At 44.2% G+C, this 15,948-nt stretch overlaps 1 protein-coding gene across 1 annotated transcript; it reads right to left on the bottom strand.

Moving 5' to 3' along the window:
* Positions 1–545: 545 nt before the first annotated feature.
* On the bottom strand, positions 546–13,475 carry sult5a1 (sulfotransferase family 5A, member 1). Its single transcript, XM_061710105.1, has 6 exons — positions 13,270–13,475; positions 4,221–4,432; positions 3,430–3,556; positions 3,240–3,334; positions 2,397–2,577; positions 546–766 (listed from the first exon to the last, which is right to left on the bottom strand). The coding sequence occupies exons 1-6, from the start codon at positions 13,406–13,408 to the stop codon at positions 630–632; spliced, it is 891 nt and encodes a 296-aa protein (XP_061566089.1). The 5' UTR covers positions 13,409–13,475; the 3' UTR covers positions 546–629.
* Between the last annotated feature and the right edge of the window lie 2,473 nt (positions 13,476–15,948).

Raw genomic sequence — 15,948 nt, 5'->3', positions numbered from 1 at the left:
TTTATTTTAAAACCCATATTTAGAGAACAGCTTCCTCAAACGCTGTCACACACTTGGACACCGGAGTTTCCAGTGGAGTATAAGGGGAATGCTATAATAATAATTCCAGTGAATCAGCTCACATCTCTGAGCTTTTCCTCTCCACCAGTTATAGTGTTACCCGACTTTATTCTTGCAGTAACAAAAGCACGTTATGTTTGTTAAACTAATATACACCTATTAATATCCCCACATGCTCTACAGGGTTTTATCAAATCATGGAGAGCATGGAGCCCGGAGGGGAACCGACACTCTTGTTTGGGTGTGTGAAGTGACAGGACAAACAAGGTCGGCTCAGCCCTCCGGATGGGGAGCTCCATCCAGTCTCTGCTCTTCGTTTTACTGTTGACGTGACTCACTTCCTTCGCTCGTAATTCACATGGCAGAAAAACCCCAAAAACCACCTCTGCTGAACAAAAGATACTAAGATATTACCAATAACTAATTTCTAATGAACAAATTCAAACAATTTCTGGAGGATTTAGAGAATCTTAGATTTATTCACCAAAAACATCAAAAGATATTGCTGTACATTAGCGACGCATCTGTGAGAGCACTTCACACTTCTGGTTTCTTCTCTGTGTTTGTTTTTAGGTGTGTGACTCCTCTCCCTCCGGCTTCTCCCACACAAATTGTAAAGGGCAGTCCTGCATCTTGGAGGCGAAGACACTGTGGAAATACTGATTCTGCTCCTCTGTGAACATGTTTCTCCAGTCTCCAATCTGACCTGCATTGTAGGAAGAAAAGACAGAAAGTTGACATTTTGTTGCAATTTCAGTATCAATTTTAAACAAACTAATTTAAAATAAACTGAAATACAATGTGTTGTGTATTAGAGATTAAAGCCTAAATATGGCTAACAATGAGCAGCTCAGCTGACTGAACAGATATATGTTGAAATCAACTTATTTTATATGAAAGGTTCTTAAAAGGAAAGTTTTTATCCCTCTTTATTTTAATTTACATTTCTTAATTTAGTGTTTTTGCCCCTCTTAGATTAATTTCAGACAACTTGTGACATCCTGAAACCATCTGAAACAGGGGCATCACTAGGTTTTAAGGACGGGGGATGAACAGAGATGAACAGGATGTAATGAACGTAGTGAGCGAGCACAACATTTCACTAACAGATATAGTATGTATTGCAAAGTTAAGAAAGAGGAAAAAAAATAATAAATAAAGAATAAGAAAAATAAACATGGTGTGACAGATTTCAAAAAAATATTCTATACATAACAAGACCTGTAATTGTGACAACCTATTGGTTGAAAACGTCTAAATGAATCAATGTTCAATTATTGATATACATTTCTTGTTTCTGATTAATTTAGGAGACTTAAAAAAATAATCAATTTCAATCAACTTAAATAATGGGGTTGAAATTTACTTTCGTGAATATGGAATTTACATAATAAAATATTGAGGTTGATGATAGTGCAAATTCTTTTCTCTTTGAATTCAAAATAAGTAATATCATTTTTCCCTTATATGTTGATTTTATACGTTGTTTTGCACAGTATGTAGTTCTCAAGTTCTTTCCAAAATGTACTACTATATGAACAATCATAGAACAGGTGAGTTACAGTACACTTTCAGGTTCAGCTTTTCAAAAGGTACACCTGTTACCAATATCACGAAATCTTGAAATATATTTGTTAGATGGATATATACTATGTAGTAGGTTATTTTTAAGTGTAGTTCTCTGATTTTATTTGTGATACAAAATCTAAAAGGAACAAGCCACACCTTATGCCAATTAATATTTACAAAAAGAGCATTTCAGAAAAGAATCCCCCGTGGTGTTATTTTTCTTGCATTATAAAAACATTCTCTAATATGTTTATCAGTACATTTTTTACTCAAGATGTCAATACCATTTATATAAAGGGTGTTAACAGCTGTATGTTGGACATTCTGTCTTTTGTAGCTTTTCATCAACTCTTTTGTAGCTTTTCATTAACTTTTTTGTAGTTTTTCATTAACTATGCCCATTTCTGCTGCTGCTCTCTGCCTGGCTCGTGTAAACGTCTACTGAGACTGTGCAGGGAGCTTGTAGGTGCAGCTGCTGGCGGGAGTGAAAACGCAGACTGGATTTTCAGTAATGTGGGCGTTCTCTGTATCAACAAGTGGACGGATTGGATAATGATTTGTGATCAGATGAATAATGACAGGTTATATTATTATTATTTATTTAACTCATATTCCTGTGTCTTTGTATTGAATTTGTCTAGACTTTTTAGTTAAAGAAAAATAAAAAAATAATATTATCGTTAGCTTATTATTCCAACTATTTGACCTCTCTTTTAGTCATAAAATCAGTCACTCATTATGATGCACACGTTTAAGGTTTAATCCACCTTTTCTCATGAAGGTCCCCTTGCTGTGGTCCATTATCTCATTAGGGACGAGGGTGTAGTTGATCATCTTGTTGTCCTTCATGCTGCTGAAGCTGCAGTGTTTCACGCAGTTAGTGAGCTCTTCCTCCAGCAGAGGGCGCTGCAGGAAAGAACTCACCCTCTCTATGGTTCCACGCAAGTCCTGGAAATCCAAGAGGAAACGATCATGATTTTCAAACCTTCACCGGATGAAATGAAAACACACTCATGGCCTTAATCCATCACTTCACTGCCTGCTTTTCTCGGTGAATTTTAAAATAACAGGTACACGGACACACAGAAATCCCCGTGTCCATCACAAGACACCAAGACTGAAGGAGAGACATAATTACGACCCCACAAATTTTTTTTTGTCTCATTTAGAGTCTTAAATCATTCATTGTGTCTTTTTTTGTTAATGTAATGCCTGCTTTTGTTCGTTTGTGTCTATTTTGATTTCACATTGATTTTTTTCACATCATTTAGTTTGTGTCTCATTTTTATTCTTTTGCATAAAAATCTTTTACTTTATGACTTTTTTGCATGCTTTTGATGTCAGTCTGCTCCTCTAAATGGTTGCTTATGTCTAATTTTGTCATAGATCTCTTCACTGACACTTGCCCCTTGTAGATATTGTCCTGATTTTCAGTTAAATCGCTTTTTCCAGGATATTTTCTATTTATTTGGGTGTAGACCAGGCCCCTTGTACATCTAATCCAGTAATGTACCTGCATCATAGAGCAAGAGCAAATATTTTAAAATAAATGTTTTCCTTGTTTTGGTTTGAGTGTATTTGACTACGGCGATTAGCGGTTTCTACTTTACCATTGACATCTGTTCATAGGTGATGTGAAGCAGATTGAGAGCTGCTCCCTGACAGGTCCAGCCTTTAATGTGATCAAACCAGGAACCGAAGTGCACTGGAGCAAATATGCGTGAAGGAATAACGCAGTAAAATTAATCAAATTTCAGCTTTTCAGGAGCACAATGATGATCAAAAGCAAAAAAAACTCACAAGTGCTCTCAAGGAATCGGTTTAAAAACTCTGGAAATGAGTCGGCTTTGGGGAGAAAGTTGGCCATGTTGTGGAAGTGGTAAAAGGAAACCACAACATCTTTGGGGTTTCTGCTCACATAGATGACCTGAGAGAAAAGAAAAAGCATCACATGTTTGAACAGTACTTACAATAAACAGAGAGATTAATTTCAGGTTGATACTTATATTGACATTTGGATGATAACATGCGCTTTTGAGACTGTGCATGAGTACAACCACCTCCAAAAAGTGTGAGTGAATAAATACTGTAGAGTGAAATTACATTAGTCACAACCGAATGTTTGACAGCAACAATTGTGAACATTGGAAAATGAGACAGTTTTACAACAAACTCATAAACTGTGCACTACCTTTGTGAAGCTAAAGTCTGCACTGGACTTATGTGATATGGATTCAAAAAGCGTTTTTAACGTGGAGGTCGATGGAGATTGACTCGCTTTGGGGAACGCCCCCAGTGGTCAGTCGATGAAGTGCAACTAGGCAGTAATTCCTTAATTAGCTTCAATGAGATGTTAGATTATTGGTAAGGAATCATAAAATGAAATGCAATGACATTGATTCACTTACTATAAAAAAGGAAGAAACAAAACAAAGAAAAGAACAACTCCTTAACCACCTAAGAGGAGCAGAAACAGTAAAATTGAAATATTAGGAAAACAGGTAAGTTTTTGTCTGTTCTGTTAAACTGGTTGTTAATTTTGGCCTAAAACCAACAATAAACACCTCTGGGAAGATTAGTTTAATTCTGACCCTGGCCTTGGAGCCCTGGAGGGCAGGGCCCAGCAGGTGATGAGGCAGGTGTGTGGTGATGACCCGTGGCCTGATGGAGGAGGCTTCCAACATGGCAGCAGCATAGTACTGCTCCAACCAGGGAGCTCGAGTCCAGTTTGGGACAGTCTGGGACAAGAGCGGCTCTCCTCCGCTGGATATGAGAGTCACAATTTCCTGCATCCATGTGGTGCCTGTTGAAAGAAAAGAAACAGGATCTGACTTAAGCCTGAATTATGGTTCTGCGTCAAACCAACGCAGAGCACACGGCGTCACCGTGACGCCGTCGTGAACCCTTCGGACTTCTCCGTCACTCCATTTCGCCGCGGTGCAGTACCCCCTGTGACCGCTAATTTGCAATCTTCTCCTGAATGGTTTATCCGACTTTTTCCGGTCACAGTGAATCAAAGAGATGAGGACAACTATTGTGCAAAAAACCAAACCAAAAAAAATCACACATACACGAAGAAAAGAGCGCTGAAAGTTCACGACTGCTTCAAACTGGAAACCGGAAATGCGTTGCTTCCAAGCGAACCAATCACAGCCCTCTCGGTCTGCGTCGCCTCGACGCGTAGTTACAATTTTCGGGAGGTGCACGTCAGTGACGGCGTCAGTGACGGCGTCAGTGACGGCGTCAGTGACGGCGTCAGTGACGGCGTCAGTGACGGCGTCAGTGACGGCGTGTTGTCTGCGTCGACGCAGACCACACGCCGTAGGCACGGCGTCGTAAACTCAAAGACTCAAAGATTCAGAGAAAAATGGCTAAGGAAAAGAAGGCTGAAGGATCCAAAAAAACAACAAAAACTCTCCAACTCTCTCTTAAACTGCTTGGGCTGCCTAGTTTTGTCCTCAGGGGGGGGTCAAAGTCCATGGGGGTCAAGAAGTCTCTTCCACCAATCATGAGCTGTTGAGATGTTGGAATTAACAACTTTCATCCTTTGTCTACTCCTCCTCTAAAATAACCATATAGATTTCAGTTTATTGACATGATAGATTGATTTCTATATTTGGACCCTTTATTTACATAACCTTATTACGGTTTTCATGCACAATGTAGCTCAATGGATACACATAAGGTACTTGACTGCATTGGCCTTATGACTTAAAGGTAGGGTCCCTGATTTTAGAGAGCTAGCAAGATTTGAAAGTGGCACCTCCTCTAACCCTCCCCCCCCTCCCGTCAGCGCTCCGTCCAAAGCCACGCCCCCACAAACTTTGGGGAACGCGCATTTGCAGGAGTCCAGTTTTCCAGGACATTTTGGACAGCACATTTTCAACAAAACTACCCCATGTCTCATTCACCTGTAAGCGAGGCTTAAATGAAGGCATCTGATTGGTTCTTTCCCCCCTGCCAAGCCTCTGGTCCTGGACCAATCCGTTTCATTCGGTGCGCAAATAACAGATTGGTCAGAGTTTTTACAGGATTAAAGCTGTCAGAGAGGTTGGATGTTTTTCTTTCCTTTTTCTGAACACATTATTCACTGGCTACTCTCAGGATGGAAGGACCATTTCACCCAGTATAACAATACGATTACAGACTGTAGCGACGAGGCCACAAAACAACAATAGCTCAGTTACTTGAACTTAAACTTAAACTTAAACAAGGACTTAAACCTTAAACTAAATAGCTGCTGCTGCCTGGCGTCCTCTATGGACTTAAGAAATATTAGTGGATACCCAGTTAAAGGGACTAAAGTGAATGGGGAGGGCAAGGGTTAAACAATAATCACTAATTTAATATCACACAAAATATATACAAATTCCAAATAGATAATTTCTTATTATTAGCGCAACAGAAACAACACAAAAAATGGATATATCTAATCTAAACCTTATGGAAATATACAATGCCGAATTAACCCTATTTAATCCTATTCTAATGTCGACATGTTGCCCGGGGGTGGAGCTCTGGGTGATGGAGATGACAGCGAGTCCCGAACACAGACGGGAGGGGTGAGCAGGGGGAGGGGCGTCCGAGCCCCGCTGCTGTTCAGTCGAAGGGGAGGGTGGAGATGTCCGCGGTCCGTGCGGGATGAGAAGGGGGCGTGGCGGGCTGATGAAGGCAGTCGGCAGGCAGGTGGTCCGGTCCTCAGGACAGGGGAACTTTCCCAGATTGTCCGACGTCGGGGTTTCAGCCGTGAGCAGGAAGGATGCGTTAGCATGAGCTAACGCGGCTAACTGGCTGACTAGTCCAACTTACTAGTCAGCAAACTCCGACCAAACTACTGTACATGAGACAGTACAATCTTCAGGAGGTATCCTCCTCTTTAGAGATAAGCAACGTTACTTATCTCAATATAAAGTTACAACTTAAAGGACCGACGCTCAACACGACGTCAACTCCTCTCATCAGCTGTTCTCACTCTCAGCTGTTCTTGATCTCTGCCAATGCGTGCTCCCGCGGGCTCCCGTTGGAACCAAACGGACCGTTAACGCTCTTCCCGCGTGCACGCACACACACACAATAATAAAGTACATGCTGTCACGTTCTCTACAATAACATAACACAGTAACGCAGCATAACATAAAATGCAACATAAAAACGTATGTAGTGCATTAACATAACTTTTTCATGCAGAAAACATAAACCAAATATAACAAATAAACGAATAATATAAAAAAAAGATTGTACAGGGGCTGACTCTAGCTGGGCTTCAATACAGCCGCCCCATAATTCGCTTTCTGCGTAATTATAATAACTTAACTAGAAGCCAGTTAGAGTCAAGTCCGGGTGAGAAACAGTCAAGGTTCTCTGGCCGCCCCATAAGTCAGGGAGGGGGGGTCAAGGTCAGCACTAGAGTCAGGGAAGGCAGGGAGCTCAATAAGCTTGGCTACAGTTCGGGTGTAGGTTCGGCCCTGGACGGTGACGTTGATCAACTCTGTGACCCGATGCTTGGCGCCCAGAACGATGGGGTGCTTCAGATCCTCTGCCAGGTCCAAGGCTCGGCGTAAGGGGCCCCCAACTCGGATGAGACCCTTCTCGTCGAGTTCTGGGGCAAGGGTCAGGAGTCGGCTGTCCGCGGGGAGAGGCTTTTTGGTTTGGAGGCACTCCAAATCTTTGGGGTAAGGGTCCCTTTGAGCTCGCTTCAGGACCAGAAGCTCGGCCTCAGCGAAGTTTTCGGCGCTGAGGTCCAACGAGTCGGGGTGCTCAGGGTGGTGCCAAAGGAACGTCCTTTTCTGCAGTTCCTCAATTCTCTTACAGTCATCCATCTTGGGACCCTCGGTGGGTTTATCCTCACACAATCCGCAGAAGAGTGACTTCTTCAGCTCAGTCTCAGTCTTCTTGCTGATCTTAAAGGAGCCGGAGGTCCCGGTCCCCTTGGTCTGGACCAGGGTCCCCTTGGTCACCAGGCTCTTGATGGCGGTGTTGACGCAGGCTTTGTCCTTGTCCACGTCGTATCCTCCGCCGGCCAGAGCTTTCTTGACGGCGGCGGCGGACTTGCCACTGCGCTCCTTGGACGCGGCCACGGCCTTCACGATGAGGTCCGTCACGCTGGGGCCAGCCTTCTTCGGCTTGAACACCTTCTTCTTGGCAGCTTTGGCCGGAGCCGGGGCTGGAGCTACTTCGGCTATGTTGCTTCTCCTCGTCTGTTCGAGGAGGGAAATGGCATACTTTTCTTCCTTTGATTTGACCACCTGTCTCTCATTTTTGAAAGGCATCATGTCGAGTTGCCAGGGCCGCTCCACATGGCTTAGGAGGGCGTTGTTGCTGGTGGTCATTTTACTGTAAAAGCAGCTGCTCTGAGTTAGCCCATTGACCTGGGAAGGGATGGGCCCTTGAAGTGTCCAGCCAAGTCTCGTCTCGATCGCTGCTGGGCTGCCTCTGGGCCCCCGGTAGATTGCACCGATCGGGGTGATGAGATCGGCGTTGTCTGAGCCGATCAGGAGGGTCGGGGTCACTCCGCTGACTGGTGGCAAGGGTAGGTTCTTAAGGTGAGCGAACCTCTCCCGTAGCTGCTGGACAGGGTAGTCGTACTGTCCGAGCCCGATGTGCTTACTGGTGAAGACGCTCTTGACGGAGTAGCGCTTGTCGGGCTGGTGCGCGGGCGTGATCTGGAACGTGACTCGCTGGCCATCGATGGTTTTCAAGTCTCTCCTGATGGTGCGGAGCATGAGCGTCTCCTCTTCACCCTGAAGGCCAAGCTGGTTTGCGGCAGAGGCAAGGAGCAAAGTTCTCTCCGAACCATCGTCCAGTACAGCGTATGTGTCCAGCATCTTGTTACCGCAGCGAAGGTGGACCCTGACTATTTTCAACATCACTTTGGCGCTTCCACTATTCGCCGGGTCTATGTAGTAGTTGCCGGTCGTTGATGATGCGGCAGAGTTAGCTGCTGGTTCGGATGCGGTCTGCGCTTTAAATGCAGCCGTCCCGCCATTGTCTCTGAGGTTGACCTCGTGTAGGACTCGCAGGTGAGTAGACCCACACTCGTCACACCTCTTCTTGAGAGTGCAGTCTGCAGCTTTGTGTGTGTCGCGCGCACACCTCCAACACCTGCGGTTAGTCTGTATCCAATCCTTCTTCTCCTGAAGGTTCATCCTTTTAAAGCTCTCACAGCTGTGGAGCCAGTGCTCCTCTTTACAGTAGGGGCATCCGGGCTTCCCTTTGCCGTTGACAGGGGCGGTGCCTTTCTGCTTACTGGACTTGGACTCGCTCCTGGAGTCGTCCGTCTGGAGCATTACTGTAGTGGCCCGTGCTTTGCCCCAACCCCTCTTGCCTCCATCTTTTAGGTTGTGCTCGCCCTTGAAGGTGGGGTCTAGTCCCAGGCACCGGACCTCCTGCCTGAGAAAGTTCGATAGGTCGATGAGGGAGAGGTCCGGTTGGTGAAGGGAGCTCCGGAGGTGTCGGAAACGCTCCTGGCGGAACTTAGGGAGCTTTGTCAGGATGCGCTCCACATTGGAACCAGAGTGGAGTTCATGGAGCCCTCTCTCGTGCTGGGCCTGCAGCATTCCCACCAGGGACTGCACCCTGACCGACAGACTGTCTAGGGCCCAGTCGTCCTTAACTGGGGGGAGCTTCTCTATTTCACCAAGCTCATGCAATATGAAGTCCCACGGCCGCCCGTAACGATCGTCCAGGGCGGCCAGTGCTGCGGTGTAAGGCAGAGTGGAGTGGGCGTATGCCAGCACCATACTGTGAGCACAGGGGGCCTTAACATGTTTGAGCAGCAGAGCGTACTTGAACTTCTCATCATGTGCCTCGGTTAGGAGGATCTCCAGGCACATCCTTAGCTCCAGATACTGGGCTCGGTCCTCCCTTGTGAAATCAGGAAATGTGACCTCCTCCACGTAGAGGTTGGTTCGTCGGTGGAGGATGGTGGGCTGTGTTTCTGAGGGTGGGTGAATCGGTGGAGCCCGGTTCTCTTGTTGAGTGGGAGCTGGAGAGGCTCGCTGGATCTTGGGCTGCAGTAGAGAAGCTGGTAGGGGCTCCCTTGCTCTCTGGCTGGGTGGTGGGGGGAGCTGATATGAGTAGGAGGGGGCCTGATAGTTCAGATGATCCACCACTGGGTGACTGGGAACATCAGGGAGAGAGACCATTTTCGGAGCCTCCTCTTCATCAGCTAACTCGGCCAGTCTATCATGCAGGAGGATGGCCATTTCTCTTGGCTGCTCCTTGATGGCGGACCGTCGATCTCTGCCGTCCGAACGTATTATGCTCTGGCGATCTGGAGAGTGCTGCCTTGAACTGCGACATGATGATCTCCGGGAGGATCTGGCGGAAGATCTAGGGGTTTGGTTCTGAATTACGTTAGCCAACACCGCCATGGTCTGGGCCTGTTGCTCCATGAGCCTTGATTGTTGCTCAACTTGCCTCTTGAGCAGGTCCATCACCTCACTTTTCTCTGATGCGTTGGAGCACATGGAGGTGCAGCTGGTAGCTGGAGACGGCGGCCTGTGTTTCCTGCCCTGTCTGTTAGGCTGTCCAGTCTCAGGAAGGTCGGCTTCAGCTGGGTTGGTTAGCTGTCTCAGGTTGGTAGTCATAGCCTGATCTAAATTATGGCTAGGCTCGGTAGGTGCTGGACCGCCTGAACTACAGTCAGTTGGGGGCGCTATGTCACCCTTAGGGGGCCAGTCAGTTTCATAGTCAGCTAAGTAACCAGGGGGGCCTACATTTCTATTTGAACGTACGACTGGGGGAGGGGAGCTATCTGCTGAAGTATCCACTGCTAGCCATGGCAGTAGTAGCAGCGCTATTCATCCGGCTCGAAGGACCAAATTGTAGCGACGAGGCCACAAAACAACAATAGCTCAGTTACTTGAACTTAAACTTAAACTTAAACAAGGACTTAAACCTTAAACTAAATAGCTGCTGCTGCCTGGCGTCCTCTATGGACTTAAGAAATATTAGTGGATACCCAGTTAAAGGGACTAAAGTGAATGGGGAGGGCAAGGGTTAAACAATAATCACTAATTTAATATCACACAAAATATATACAAATTCCAAATAGATAATTTCTTATTATTAGCGCAACAGAAACAACACAAAAAATGGATATATCTAATCTAAACCTTATGGAAATATACAATGCCGAATTAACCCTATTTAATCCTATTCTAATGTCGACATGTTGCCCGGGGGTGGAGCTCTGGGTGATGGAGGTGACAGAGTCCCGAACACAGACGGGAGGGGTGAGCAGGGGGAGGGGTGAGCAGGGGGAGGGGCGTCCGAGCCCCGCTGCTGTTCAGACGGAGGGGAGGGTGGAGAGGTCCGCGGTCCGTGCGGGATGAGAAGGGGGCGTGGCGGGCTGATGAAGGCAGTCGGCAGGCAGGTGGTCCGGTCCTCAGGACAGGGGAACTTTCCCAGATTGTCCGACGTCGGGGTTTCAGCCGTGAGCAGGAAGGATGCGTTAGCATGAGCTAACGCGGCTAACTGGCTGACTAGTCCAACTTACTAGTCAGCAAACTCCGACCAAACTACTGTACATGAGACAGTACAATCTTCAGGAGGTATCCTCCTCTTTAGAGATAAGCAACGTTACTTATCTCAATATAAAGTTACAACTTAAAGGACCGACGCTCAACACGACGTCAACTCCTCTCATCAGCTGTTCTCACTCTCAGCTGTTCTTGATCTCTGCCAATGCGTGCTCCCGCGGGCTCCCGTTGGAACCAAACGGACCGTTAACGCTCTTCCCGCGTGCACGCACACACACACAATAATAAAGTACATGCTGTCACGTTCTCTACAATAACATAACACAGTACCGCAGCATAACATAAAATGCAACATAAAAACGTATGTAGTGCATTAACATAACTTTTTCATGCAGAAAACATAAACCAAATATAACAAATAAACGAATAATATAAAAAAAAGATTGTACAGGGGCTGACTCTAGCTGGGCTTCAATACACAGACTATACCTTTAATAAAGGACCTGATAAAGGACCTGATATCATTTACAAAGCATGAAAAAAACATTTTAATGGCATTGATAGTTCAACCATGGTGGTGAAATGGAGACATGAAACTGTAGTTTGAAAAGAAAAGATCACATTGAAGGTTTCCTAACCAAAGTTAATTCACACATTCCAGTCTTAAAGGTTATCTCAGAGATTGGACTGCTTGAGAGGCAGGTAACGTCTGGTTCTTCTCCTTTAAGTCAGTTTTATGACCAATGCTTTGCTCCCCCACTCGTTGCTATTTCCTTTACGTGGTTTGTTTGATGGGCCTTTCCTACCAAAATATGACTTACTTAGGAAGAGTTAATGCAGATTCTACTCCCTCGCCCTGCTCTGAAAGACACCACAAATTCTTCGTTGGCTTTGTTTCTTGATAAGATGTGTATTTTACTCTACTTGGTTTGGGAGATTGTGTCCGTAGCTCAAGATGTTGTAAACCAGGCCTGGATTCCTGATACACCTCTACACATAGTAGAGAAAAACTAAGTGTTGAAAAAGACTTAAGTACAATTAAGATTAACTAAAATTGATGCACTGCAAAAACAGCTCCTGCAGAAGTAAGCCTAATACTCCCACTCATATGCAAAATGGTCAAAAATAGTCTTCTAATTTTCTGAAACAAGGCTTTTTTATTTTCTTAGAAAGGAATGTTTGCAGTGTGCTGCCAATCCATCTCATAAGTGCAACAGGAATTGTGTATGCGTGGGGGAAACATGACTGCAAATACAAGCACACTTGGCTCTGTGTGCTCTACTCAAGGCTGGGTGGTCTTCAGCCTTGCACATGCAAGCATCAACATACAATCGGAATAAATTAAGATCTTGTGGCTTTTTCCTATTAGGGGTCACCACAGCAGAGCATCTGTTTCCATTTTCCCCTTCGTCTTCTGCATCTTCCTCTCCCACCAACCGACTACGACCATCACCCTCTTTCACCACATCCAGAAAAATCTCCTCTTTGGACATTCTCTTTTCCTCCTGCCTGGCGGCTCCATCTCCAGCAGTTTTCTAGCCTTCTACCAACATCCCTCCTTTTTATTTGAGCAAACCATCAATCTAACCTCTCTTACTTTAGCTCCAAGATGTCCTGCTCTGTTGATGCTTGTTGTTAATCCTATCCATCCTCATCACTCCCAAAGGAAATCTTGACATCTTCACCTCCAGCTCTGATCCCTGTCTATTGATTGGTGCGACTGTCTCCAAGCGACATGCAAGCACTTCTAAATCTTTTTCTTTCAAGATTACACAAAGTGATTCATTATTGTTGTTTTTTCTAACTTAGATAATGGTGATTTGGCTTGTTGTGTCTGTGAACAAAAAGTATGCTTTGTAGATACATTTGGAAGGCATTCTAAATTTGAAGGTGTATTTCCCTTTGATTTAGTCTAATGACGGTTTATTTGTATTCTTTTTTGTTTTGTGAAATTGTTGTTTTTTTTGTTTTTTCTGTATGCTCGAAATAAAGATTTCAATAAATAAATAAATAAAACCAAGACCTTCATGTTCACTTTTATCCTAAAAACAATTCTACTGTTTGTGAGTACTTTAATGATGTTAAAGTATTTACTCATATAAAGCTTAACGAGGCTACAAGTGAGCGTCAGTGTACCCTAACCACTGTTTCCGCTTACCTGACTTTGGATAGGACACGACGAGGATATCTGTGTCTTGAAACCGAAATTTAAGAGCAAATTGTAAAGAATCCTGCGTGTGCAGATGTCCTGGAAATGAAATTCCATGAAAAGTCTCTGTGTGATCCAACCTGGCCATGCTCGACTTTCAGCTCTGCCTTCAGTCCTCTCTGCACTCCGTCTCTGTGAGGACCAACGGATGACCACGAACACTTACAGTATGTGAATCAGGAAGAGGAAGGAACATTTGGAGCTCTTAAACTGGTCGTCACATGGGTTTTTTTTTTTTTTATCCTTAAAAAAAATAGGACACAACACATCCATGCTTGAGTGGGGGATTTCCAACAAGTGAAATACCATTTGCTGAATGTAAAGAAACCAAACAAATGAAAAATCACATAAAAACGGTTTACTACACAGCCATAGTTTATAGATCGTCATTACATGAAATAAACTTAAGAACACCCCTATTCCTCATCTTCCAAAACACATAATGATCAGTGATAGGTGATTCTCCAAACTGTGATAAGTTTAACTGAAAGAATAAACATTTTATTTATTGAGAATGGTACAATAATGGGTTCTCAGTTTAAGCAAGACCACACCATCTTTTTATGTCTATGTAATATGTCTTCTGTTTTATGTAATGTCTTATGTAATATTTGTTCATATGTTGCACCAACAGAACTACACAACACACATGGCGTAATCTGGTGCAAACCCTTCCCCTTAGCACCGTTCCTCCTGAGACTCAGCCTATACATTTATGTCCTCTGGAGTGGACATATGTTTTTGGTTTATATATTTTGACTCATTTGAGCTACTCTACTAAGTCCTGATGTGCTCAATAGAGGACATCTTGGCCTTTCAAATGATATCTCATGTGTTTGGGTGGGAAAAGAGGAACTTGTGACAAACTGAGACTGCAGCAAAACGCACACGCCAGGAAAAGTCAAATACTGTTATGAGATTGTGTTGGAATTATTGTAGTAAGTTATCATGCTCGCTATTAACAGAACGTATGATACCTTACCTTACCTTACGCCTGTGACACACTGATAAAACAATGCTGTGTTAAGTGATTAAAAAGTGCTGCACAAGAAGTTTCCTGATCATCAGCATAAAGCAGAAATCTGCAGAGAAGAGGAAACTTCTTGTTGCTAACAAACAAGAACAAGAACAATCTATACCTGTCCACTGACTGCGCCCCTAAAGGGAGGGGGAAAGGGAGTGGTCGCAGTCAGTGGACACTCAGGTATAGATTGTTCTTGTAAGACAAGTAAGACAAGGTTGCCTTAACCTCCCAAAATCAGGAAAAGTCTGCATTGATGAGCAAATTATTCCTTCTATAGGCCACTGTCCCATTAAGCAATTTGTTTTGGGCAAGCCATATCCTTCAGGCTTAAAAGTATTTGTTCTTGTGTGTCCGGATGGTCTGATGCTGGACTTTGAAGTGTATCAAGGGGAGGATACAGTTGCTGGTCAAAAGATGGCAGTTGGGGCAGCAGCAGTCATATGTATGGTTGAAACTGTTCCCACAGGAACTTCTCTTCTTCAATCGCTACTTCCCATCAGTTGACCTCATGGATTAACTGCTGGCCAAAGGTATTCCAGCAACTAGAACCATAACAAAAAAAATGTGTCCCAAAGCTGTGTTGCTTGCCTGAGGACAAACAATGAAGAAGTGAAGGGAGGGGAGCATCAGTGATGGTAGTTAGGAAAAGTCCTAAGTTTGCAATCACAAAATAGGTAAAACAACAAGCCAGTGCTGACGGCTTCCACTGCTCATGGGAAAGATCCTGAAGATGTCTGCACCAGATGGTCAGAGAAAAGATAAAGTACAAGGTCCAAGGGAGAAGATAAAAGCGTCTGGTAAATGAGAGTAGTAGTAGTAGTAGTTGTAGTAGTAGTAGTAGTAGTAGTAGTAGTAGGGAGTACAATGACAATATGGGTGGTGTAGACCTCTGTGACCGCATGCTGAGCTTCTATCTCATGGCAAGCAGAACCAACAAATGGACCATGCATGTGATTGCTCATTTCTTTGATGCTGCCATCACAAATTCCTGGATCCAGTACAAATGTGACAGCATAGTGCTTAAACGATCAGCAAAATTTAATGAAGAAAAGAGAGAGCAAGAGGCGAAAAAGATCAATGAAGAGGAAAGGAACTAAAACATTCAAACCTGTGCTAGCCAGGCCGCCTGACAGTTGAGAAGACCAGAACACCTGTAAAAACTACTTTACAGTGATGATTGTCATTAAAGAAAAACAAAAGGCCTATTTTTAGCAACTCTGCAAAAGACAACAGGCAAAAGGTCCATTTTAATTACAAGGTTTTATGAGAAAATGCACTGACATTCTTTTTTGTTGCCAGTCTATTTTGATTTCCCCGTTTTTTACAGAAACATGTTGCTGCTGTGGACATGCTGTAAAATTAAAAATAAATGTATTTTGATAAAATTCGGCTCCAAACAGCCAGGAAATCACAAAGAAAGGGAAATGGAAAGACACTTTTTTCCTAGGTTCTCAGGAGGTCACAGCAAGAAGGTTCCTGGTTCAAGTCCCCACAGAGTCTTTCTGTGGGGAGTTTGCATGTTCGCCCTGTGCTGATGTGGGTCCACAAAAAACAAACATGCATGTTCAGTTGTTAGTTGCTTTGGATAAAAGCGTCTGCAGTCT

Source organism: Cololabis saira, chromosome 2 (assembly GCF_033807715.1).
Source record: "Cololabis saira isolate AMF1-May2022 chromosome 2, fColSai1.1, whole genome shotgun sequence".
NCBI lineage: Eukaryota > Metazoa > Chordata > Actinopteri > Beloniformes > Belonidae > Cololabis > Cololabis saira.
This window is presented reverse-complemented; position numbering and strand designations above follow the sequence as displayed.